The 11,289-nt window shown below is 31.0% G+C and overlaps 1 protein-coding gene across 5 annotated transcripts in view; it reads left to right on the top strand.

The window, feature by feature from the left end:
- The first annotated feature begins 2,143 nt into the window (after positions 1–2,143).
- LOC119077633 (homeobox protein cut) overlaps positions 2,144–11,289 on the top strand; it is a 121,688-nt gene continuing 112,542 nt past the window's right edge. For 4 of the 5 annotated variants that reach the window (XM_037184847.1, XM_037184848.1, XM_037184849.1 and 1 more), the window contains exon 1: positions 2,144–3,307. In XM_037184847.1, coding sequence (XP_037040742.1) covers positions 3,188–3,307 — 120 coding nt within the window. In that variant the 5' untranslated portion in view covers positions 2,144–3,187. The remainder of the gene's footprint in view (positions 3,308–11,289) is intronic. The other variant, XM_037184851.1, reaches the window with a different exon arrangement.

Here is an 11,289-nt window from a genome sequence, read left to right as displayed (position 1 = left end):
CAAGTACTTCAAATGTTAAAAAAGGGCAACATTGTGGGTTGTGTTTTTGTCTTCGATTTGGTCAATAAATTCTCTTTGTAATTGCTATTCAGGGACACAAGCCTTTCCCTTATATGAAATGGTAAACCAAACGTGTAATTCGAATCATCCGTTAACTCTCAATTATTTACCAAAAAGACTTTTTGTTTTTCTTCTCTCCATCAACCTTCTTTGTTACACCAATAAAATAGTAATACGAAAACCGCACCAGATCCAGACAAAAGATTTTTCCATACGAAAATTTGATGCAATTATTTAAATAAAGCATCATCATCGCCACCGAAGAAAAACATTTCATGACCATTACGAGAGAATCCCAGAAAACTACAGGAATCACCCGCTCGAATCACCCAACACCCAATTCCATCTTGAACATGTACTCTGTACACATAATAATATATAAAATACTGCTATTGCCATTCGAAAATCATGGCATATTCCATACCTAGAGCTTATCCACATACAGCCCGACATGGCCATATAGAAAGAAAAGTGTAGCAAAAAGCTCGAAACGAAAAATTCCATTTTTAAATGATATTTGATTCTGAACCAAAAAGATATCATTTCTCTCCGGGATGAAGGAAAATTATATAGAAAGTTTGTGTAATGTACATTGGGTTGGAATCGGTGGTACCGTTTGCTATATACACTGAGACAATACATAAAAAAAATGGCAACAAAAGAAACAAAACTTGATTTAATGTAGATCTATATATAGATTTGGTGCATATAAAAAGGACATGCCATGATAGACGTTCTGTACCCCGTTATACATGTGTTTTCATATATCGAACCCGATAGCAATATTAGATCTGGCGCTGTGGGTCTGAATATGTGTGTGTGCACGTGTATACGTATTTTTAAAGGATACGTAATCCGTCTTAGTGTGTGAATGAAATTTTATGTAGTAAAAACAGACATAGATCTGATGTTATGCACACTTAAAAAAGGAGGGATTTTTTTCTCGTAAGGATTAAAGTGAGACAGAGATCTGTGAATGTGGATGTAGAGTTTTGTATTAGACGGGATGTGAAAATATCTTTGGATACAAAATACAGTAATGTTTTGGTTTCGATCATGGGATATATCATTGAGAAAAGAATGGAAGAAATTTAGATTGAATTTTTAATGCAATTTTTATGACCATTTATAGATTATGTCTGGAAGACGAATTCATTAAAAAAAAAATATTTCTATTAAAACCCATAGGTGAATGTTGCCCAATTCTCATTCCAATTCATAGTATTCGTCGCAGCACAATTCATCGATATTTCTTATAATTTAGAATTTGTCCGTAAAAATCCAATTAGGACATACTTTCCGAATAAATTAGCCAACCAATTTCCATATCAAAATGTCAACCAATTTACTGTTCTTTCCCAACAAACCAACAAAAAAATGTTGCCAATAAAATTATTACCAATACTGCACACACAAAAACAAAACAAAACCATCTCAATAACACATTAAACACCTTACAATCGGGTAGGTATCATAAACGTCGTTCGAAAGAAAGGATAAAAAATCCTCTCCTATTATAAAATATATGACATTAGTCGATGCGCATCAGAATTTGCGTTGATTTCACAAAACAGAAGTAAAACGTGAAAAAAAAAGGAATTTCTCAAAGTCCTTTCCATTGGGCAAAAATCTTTAAAGAACGGAAAGAACCTCAAAAAAAGAGATGAGATGACGTACATTCTTTGGAAGTACATACACTAGGCCGCACACAATAAACGGGCGGAGCCAATAATTATTGTTGAAATAGGATAGCAATAGATATCAATACAATTACAAAATGAATAAACACAAATACAGGAAATATGTGTATTTATATGGTTATGTTGATATTCTTATTCAGAGCCGATATTATATTTTCCAAAGAAGCAATCCGAACGATACCCGTCCCATAAATATACGTTTACATGTACGTATATTGTATTTGTCGTATAGAAGAAAAAAAAAACCCGAACAACGAACGGTGTGAGCGCATATCTCTTATGAACCGATATTCCGATTTTACCGTGTAGCATTTATGATGGTATTGTATTTGTGTGGTATTATTGTGCAGTGGCGCTCAATGAGAGAGCGAATTGCTGAGTAGAATCAGTCAACGGCTGGTTATATGCCAGACTACATCGTGGTTTTTTTTGTATATTGTATCGGATACGGATAGTCCGCACATTCAATACCGTTTGTATATCATTTAGTCACTTGACGTCTACGACACAATACGTACATTGACCGTGTGATTTTTTTCTCATTAAATGTCGTACTATTCCTAATTGAATATCGGAAATTATATGAAATTGAATTTAAAGATTCAAATTTTGATGATTTTGCAAAGAATACATGGACTCTGAGGGAAGATAATTTCGTTTTCCTTTCGTGGTGGATTTGAGTTCTTTTGTTTGTTTATTTTTGACTTTTTGAACAATATTTTCAAAAAGAAACAGAAAATACTCTCAATTTTGAAGTAATAGAACAAGTGCAAATAGTGATACACTGTGACACTCATTCTATATCGAGATTGGCGAGACTTGACAAGTTGAATTAAAAATTAAAATTTTTGAAGAAAATTTGTGTGGCTAAACAGTGAATACGAAGAAAATTGTTATGATCGAAGTATGGTGATTTTGAATTTGAAAGAGAAAAACGAAAATGTTGTGTACTCTATTACATACCAAATACCATTCGAGTTTATGATGATGACAAGTGTTTTGACATTGAAAGGGAAAAACAATAAAAACAAAGTAGAAAACAAAGCAATGATCAAATAGTGACGTTTCGGCATTCAAAAGATTTCAGAAAGTTTATTTTTGAAGAAATTAAAAAAAAAAACTAAAAATAAACTTCATAGACCAAGTCTAAGTGAACCGAAAAAGAAAATCTGTGTTTGTGACCGAATCAAACTTGCACTCAAACAAATCTAAACGAAGAAAACAATCGGTGACAACAAGAATATATTTCTATTTTTCGAATAAATACCAAATGCATAACCGTGTGATATTTCCAACAAGTGTTTTGTGTTAAAATTTAAATCACGGCCTATTTAGCGAACGTACCCTCTTCGGAGGGGTTCAGTGGACTACAAAGTCTGCAAGGTCTCGTTGGATTGGAGGGTGTTGCCTCCAGACAACAGGCCCGAATGCAGCCAACGTTACCACAAAGCGCTGGAGCAGCCGATATGGATCTGCCGGCTGTACAATCCATGGATTGGTTATTCAAAAAGGAACGCATTTATTTATTAGCACAATTTTGGCAACAGGTATGTTTTCACGACAAAGAATTTTTTTTTACAAATTTTTTGCACCTCCGAATTTGTGTGTCTTTTTGGTGTTGTGACAAATGAAAAAAAAAATTGTTTTTATTGATATCGTCCAATTGAATTGAATTTCGTGAAGTATAAGAATAAAGTTGGTTCGTAAGCAAAAAACCATCACATTAAGTTATTAGTGACATAATAATTCCAAATCATCTGATAGGAATCGGTCTTTGGACCAAAAAAATAAAAATTGTTTAATCGAAAGACTTAGGCGAGAAACCTCGAAAAAAAATTCGAAATTTTATTTTCACTTTCGTTTAATGTTCCTAATGACAACAAACGGTTCTAAAAATCTGTACAATAAAATGTTTGACTTAATCAAACTCATAAAACTCACAGCAATTGATGCTGCAATGCATCTTTAAACTTCACCGATTCCAACAAGTCATTAAAAAATTATCAGACGTCTATTACCACCAACCACACACAGTAATCAGCGTACGAAATGTGCTATTAAAGCAGATAAATTACAATTCACAATATCCACACCACTAATTCAACAAATCATAAAAGTTAAAGACGAAAAAAAAAAACAAATTTCAAAGTCTGAAGAAAAAAGTCTTAATTTCCATGTATCAACTCTCCCGTCTATATTCCTATTTCAGACGTTGTATATTAAGAAGTCTAAAAACATCAATATCATATCAAAAATAAAGCCGACGCGCCGCTTAATATATTTAATTTTATAAATAAATAATAATCGCCCATCATTGAAGTCGCATCCTCCTCAATACCTTCCACAATTTTTTTTTCTTCTTCATATTGTAAGGCTTGTCTTGAAAGCGAGGAGGAATAAGAAAAAAACCTTAATAAACCAACATGGTCAGTTGTGGAAAATGAAATGAATTTAAAGAAAGAAAAAAACAATCTCTCAGTCTCGTCATTAATAAATAATCAAATTCTCGTTAGGGATATCTGGAAATATTTATATGTTTTAAAGATATAGCTCAGAGTTTTGTTGCAGTGCAGCAATCAGGCTACGAGATTTAATATTCTCCAATATTATTTTAGACTGATAAATAGAGTTTTTCAAGTGATCCATCTATACTAAATTTGCAAATTCTGATTTTGTGGAATTGAGACAAAAAAAATGGTGAGAAACCTCCAATTGTTTCGACCAAAATTAGAGCGCATCATTAAGTCGCTAAATTCGGAGAAAGATTTTTTTCTATTTAATTTAATCGACCAAATTTCGGAGCGAAATATATTCGACAAAGAAATCGATAGTTTAATGACAAAATACTTTTTTCCACCAACGAACGACAAGTAACGGTGCGATAGATTTTTCTAATGTACCGGAACCACACAAAAAAATATTCAGCTTTTCAAACATCAAAATATCATCATCATCATTATGGTTTGATATTACCAAAAATAATTTTGGTTTATCGAGAAATAAAAAATGACGAAGAAAAAATCGTATTGGCACAATAATTATTTCGGATATTATTGGTCGGTTGGATGATTGAATGTCATTATTTATTGAAGTTTTTTTTTTAGTTTGCTCGAACCGAGGAGAAAAAAATATTTTTGTATAATTATGACCCGCACAAAAAAAAAATAACGATTTTTCATCGGAAAAATACATTTCTGTTCAACGAAATTTATTTCACATTTTGATGGAATGTTTTTGTAAAATGACGAAGTACTTCAAACATATCGTTAAAATTGCCCGGGTCTTTTATAGATAGAAGATGGATTAACATATAATGGTAAAACAAGAGTTAAGTGCGCGGTTAAGTATTAACTAACCAACAATGGTTAAAATAACAACGAACATAATCTAAGAGTTTACATACCACTCACACTCGTCCGATATATTCGTTTCAATTTTTATGATTATTTCCGAACATTAACATCGGTAAATGGTAAATTTACGAATATTAAATTAATGCAGGCAGGTGTTATAAAATACGTTCGCTTACGTTAACTTAGTTTATAGTACAAAGAAAACTTTTTTTATTTAAAGAAAATGTCAATTTCAACAGACGTAATTAAATTTATGTTTGATGGGCAAATTGTTATTAATTATCAGCTGTCCTAATCAATAATACAACATAATGTGTGCCTTGTCTATAGACTTTTCAGTTAAACGAAGCTTCTCTCTCAAGTATTTTTTTTTTAAATTCATTATTCGTTAATGTAAGTTTTTTAATGCATTTTTGATGATATTCATGAGTTTATTAGTAGATTGATGTGAAATAATGTTTTCAATTAACTTTTTGTTTTGCTGAAACATGGGGCTAATGATCGGTACCATTTTGAAAAGTTTTTTATTCTAATTTACAGCTGAGCTGCTCTATTTATTAGATTACAGTATACAGTCAGCAAGAGAAGAGTCATTAAATCTGTTCCTACTGTTACTTCAGCTATTCTCTTGTTCTAGTCATTGATACAAGACACTTGATTAAATTTAGCATAAAGTTTGTTAGTTATTTTAGAGAACTCCGTTCTGATGTCTCTTCTCTTTGTTATAGAAAACAGATGAATATTGTCGTGTCTGAAACTAACATCACTTCCAGTTTCAATTTTCCTTCAATCGATGATTCAAAATCAACTTAAATCTCAATAGTTGATGACGAATGATGAATTGTAACCCAAATTTAAATGATAAACTAATACGAAAACAAAAACACCAGTGTCCCACATACAGAACTGTTGGATAACTTCTTGCATTTCTTACCCAGCTAAATAACAACAAAACCAATTCCAAACACCCAATAATCTTGACCCAATTTTCAATATATAAACTAAACAAAATACGAAAAAAAAAAAAATAATTTCAAGCGAAAATAAAAATAAAAATTCAAAATCTAGAACTCTGCAATAATTATTGTTTGTACACAATTATATATCCGTAGTGTTTGTATTTTGATATATTTATGCAATAATCAAATTAAAAATTGATACAATTACTTCACATACAATACAGACAATATAGTATATATCAAGTCGTTCCATAATTACATAATTGGCTTGTAGGAAAGTATACGAAAAACAATATCGAAATTTTTTTAAATTCAAACTTAACAAAAGTAACACTGGAAATTGTAGTCAAACAAAAATTGCTTAGGTCAAATGTTTATTATTGAATTTGTTAAATATGTAAATTCGTACACGGTAATTATTATGATATATTTGTGACTGCACTTCACATGCAACTGATATCAATTTCACGCATTCGATATAAATATTCTTTGGAAATTTTTATTTTCTCGCTTTATTTCGACCACATTTTGCTTGATTGGCAAATTTCATGTGTCCTTTAGCACAAGCGAATAGGGCACACGTTTTCGATGGATTAAATTTTAATCATTTCACTGTATTGTTTGTCATGTAACTTGAGAAAACGTCGAACGAATTGTATTTTTATGAAATTTTCCTTTTCTTTTAATTTGAAATCGAAAACCCCAAACAACCTTCACAAGAGAACGGGGAAGTAGTAGCACATTTTGCAAATTTTACCATGACAAAACATTCAATAAAATCGATAAATCTTCCAAATAGATCAATAATTCAACCAAGTCCAGAGTAGACAATAAAATAAAAAAATTTGTTTCTGTCAGCAAATAATAAAAAAGTGCATGGCATTCATTCTCTCGCTATTATAACCACATACAATGCACGTACATGTCCATGTAAATTTGTATAAATTTCCAACATATCACTTACGATATGCAACATTATTAAATATTTACAGAGTCGATTACATTCTCATTTATTATTATGATTTTAATTGTACGACATTACAACACACATTCAGTTTTTTTTTTTCGTGTGTGTAACTCAATCCACATTTGTTAGTTTTCTGTTTAGATAGATAATTCTTTCGTCTCTAGACCTAATGGTACGATGCTCGTACATTGTCTCACATCTAATTGTCATTAGACACCGGTGTTATTTCGTCTGAATTTTCTATTATTTTAATTGATAAGACAAATATGTTCTCAGGAAGTTATTCACGATTCGATCCAATGCAACAACTAATGGCAAATTGTTTATTGCTGAGATTGAAATACTTTTTCTGTTATAGGAAACGTTGTTGATTGTTTTAAATAGTCAAAATGGATCGGGTTTCGTGTCACCTCTTCTTCTTTCGAACGTTTGTATAATATTTTGTCTAATGCGATAATTGCGTTCAATTTCAATAAATATATATTCAACAGACCCCACTGGCTCAACAAGAAAATCATTATTTTCTATTTTGAAAACCGGGACCGATATTATATACCAAACGTTCATTCATAACATTATAATCTAATAAACTAGAATTGTGCGCACAAATTATTCATTAAACAAACTGTTCGGTTCATAATATCTTGTTTTGTTAATTATATGCACTCATTTAAATCCGTTTAATTAATTAATACATTCGATGTTTAATATGGTTTAATATAACGAAATCATCACGTCTACGCACTTTAGACTCGTTCCATGTCTCTGCGAATATTATTCATCGGTCATCACATTTAGCCTTTACAATTACATTTTATATCCAACGATTCAGCTGATAATTTTGCTGGAAATGATTCGTAATAATCGTTGAAATCATTACGTTGATTTACATCGCCGTTTGCTTATTTGCTTACAACTAATTAATATTCTGTACCGAACCAAACTTATTAGATCTGATAGATTTGAAATGAGAAAAAAATTAAAATTAAAATTAAAAAAATTTCCAATGTTGCAATCCGTCAACCGCAATATGTTTCTAATAATAATTATGATTTGTTTAGATAAATTTTAATTGATTAATGGCGGTTCATGCATATACCGATATATAATTGCGTCATGAATATTGAAAGCATGACAACAACAACAACAAAAAATGTTGTCATTACCGCTATATATATATATACATTATGTATGATTATGCTTTAACATATATGTACACCCGTAGTGTATACAACCACTCTCAGATAAATGTGCAGAAATTCCACAGCGGTTGAATCGATATACCAAGTTTCATGTTATACATATCGCTATTTCGGTTGTAGAGCAATTTGCCAATAGATGGCACCAGTGAAACTCTAAAGGGGTTGGTGGTCGGTTATTTTTACGAGAGTGACAAAATCGTGCGCCTATATTATATATATACAATGTATGTTATACAATCAATCCACTCTTGGGGATAGTACAAATTTTGTATTATGCTTTGTTGGTGTAAAAGAGCGGTAACAAGCCATGTTTAACGATTAAGGGAACTCGGGTTGTTTTTTTCGGTCTGAGATGAAGATGATATCTAATTTTCTACTAACGATTGTGATGCTATTACGAGGTTTAGGTAAATTCATTGTCTTTGTCGTCCTTAAAAATTGATTGACACTTACCTAGTTAGTGTAATATTTAATGACGTTGGCGCGAGTTCTCTCACATTCCTAAAAATCGTTTTTTTTTAATATTTCCTTCAATATGTTCCGATATCGTGTTACGTACGAGACATTTTCTTATATAAAAAATTAGTCAAATATTCCGAGTGACAATAAAATTTCTGACAAGACCTCAATTGCTATCGTAAATTATGTTTATTTCATAAAACTAGTTCTAATTCAATACACATTCAATCAAAGTAAATTCTTAAATTAAAACTACCGGTTTGTCAGTCATGTCTGTGCTTCTTGACTTCACAGTTCAAATTATGACTTTACATTAAAATCTCCCATTGCTCGGTATTGTCAGAGATTTTTTTTAATTCAATTTTTTTTAAATTCAATTTTTTTTGGTCAAAATTCCGTTCACAATACACCAAGACCGAGAAAAAAAAAACGTTCAAATTAATCTCATTAGTTCCACTTTTATACGTTATATTGAATCAACTAAATGGCAAAATCAATAACAAATTAGGTATAAAAATCAAATATGAGATATAAGATACAGGTAATGTGTAGGTGTGTGCAGTCTTGCTGAGAAAACTTTTATTGATTGTTAGCAATTATACAGAAAAAATAATAAAAAAAAACATTTTCATCGTTTCTTTACACAGAAATATATGCAAAAACATTAAATTGATATTCAAACCGATTAATCTTATTTTATTTATTGTTATTGATGACCATAAATATTGTGACTCTCTTCGTTGTTGCTTTTTTGCGTATACAATTTTTATCTTGTAAAACGACAAATAGTTTTTCTGGATTTTATTTTTATACCAAAAAAAATACAACGAAGAAAAATAAATTCGCCAATTTATCATTAACTTAATCATTAAGCCAGTTTATGAATCGATATATTTTTTTGCCACATCTCCAAATTGTGATTACACAGCTTTGTGTAGAGTTGGGTCTGTGCCCACCCTTCTGGCTATAAAAACAAAATCAAATAGGGCCGATCCATATCATATACCCAGCTAATAATATGTATCTGTCGTAAGTGAAGTAACTTTTACCATCGACCATCAAAAATATGAAATATTGTATCATCAGATTAAGGGATAATAAGGAACTAAAACCTCACACTCTCTCTCTCTCTCCGCACTCTCCGCAAGGGCGGCTATAAAAATTATTCCGTCTATAAAACCATTCATAATATAATAATAAAACATCATGGACTATGTCCAATATGATAAATTATCGAAGAGTTTTTGTTTTGCGGGAGTGAAATATAATGTTAACGAAATTTTCCACACTGTTTTTATGCGCTGTTGTACTTTATATGTGTACAATTATAAGCAGCAATATTTATTAGCGATGAACATTGAACAATCATCAGCGACAGATGACAAAAAATTATTATATTTCGAAAATGAATTATTTTTTGAGTGAGTTCGTTTCCGTAGATGTATTGGAACGGTCCATATGTTAAATGATTTATATTTATAGGGTGTCCGTTATAAGTGTCCATTTTTCTTAATCTTAATCAAGCCAAGAGACGAGTTTGTAGTAGTTTAGCAGTGTAAGACTTTTTCGAAAAAATTTCCACTGGTAACGCTGTGGTATAGTATAACACTATGACTAGGGGGATTTATCCATACAGCAAAAAATTAGAGCTAGGGTTGGTACGTTATTATTAATAATTGTATTTGCATTATCTGGCTTATATGTCCTGTGTTCACTAAAAAAGCTTCATAAAAAACTGTTTTCAATATTAATCAACGAACCGGTTTTTTTTCGCTATCTCCAAAAAAAACTTTCCGGAAGAAAGAGGGTATGATCACATAATATGCATACGAGCTTAATAACAAAGCCTGTTCGACTAAAAATCAATTGTACGAAAAGTAAGCAAATCACACGATGTAAAAAAAAATCATCAATTTTACTGGAGGGTTTGTCTCTCACACAGCCACACATACACGAACCAAGGTGCTAGATCCTTGACACGCCAAACAATTAAATTAAATTATAAATTATTGAAGAATATGTCGCTGTTCGTTTCATTTCGAATGCGATGATTTATGTAAAGGGTGAAGTATGACAAATTGAATTTGAAGCTAGATGGAACCATATACAACGAAGAAGAAATTGCTTTTCGTTTTAATGGGTAGTTTGGGAATAAGTTCGTATATATAATGTCAAAGACCTCTTATCGTCTCCGTTTTTGACCTTTATTAATTGATTACATTTGAACCAATCAACTTCCTAGCACTGTAAATTAAAAGTGGTATTCGTCGATAAATTGGAATGAATAAATTACGTTTACAATGCACCTGCCTTCAACAATTATTACGAATAAACAACAACAACACGATATTATACTAAGCTGTAGCCCCCATCATATATATCCGAATGAATATATATTCCGAAATCCATTAACGTGTACACATTGTAACGTGTGTTTGTTTTCAATTTCAATGCACAAAAGATGTGCTATTCAACGTTTGTCTTTCAATTTTCTTCAACACTCTCATAAATAACTTTTTTTTTCGGTTGTATATCGTAGGATTTATACAAATAATTCCTAAAACGACTCTTTATATGGCATGATGTATG

This window comes from Bradysia coprophila, unplaced genomic scaffold (assembly GCF_014529535.1).
Source record: "Bradysia coprophila strain Holo2 unplaced genomic scaffold, BU_Bcop_v1 contig_24, whole genome shotgun sequence".
Lineage (NCBI taxonomy): Eukaryota > Metazoa > Arthropoda > Insecta > Diptera > Sciaridae > Bradysia > Bradysia coprophila.
This window is presented reverse-complemented; position numbering and strand designations above follow the sequence as displayed.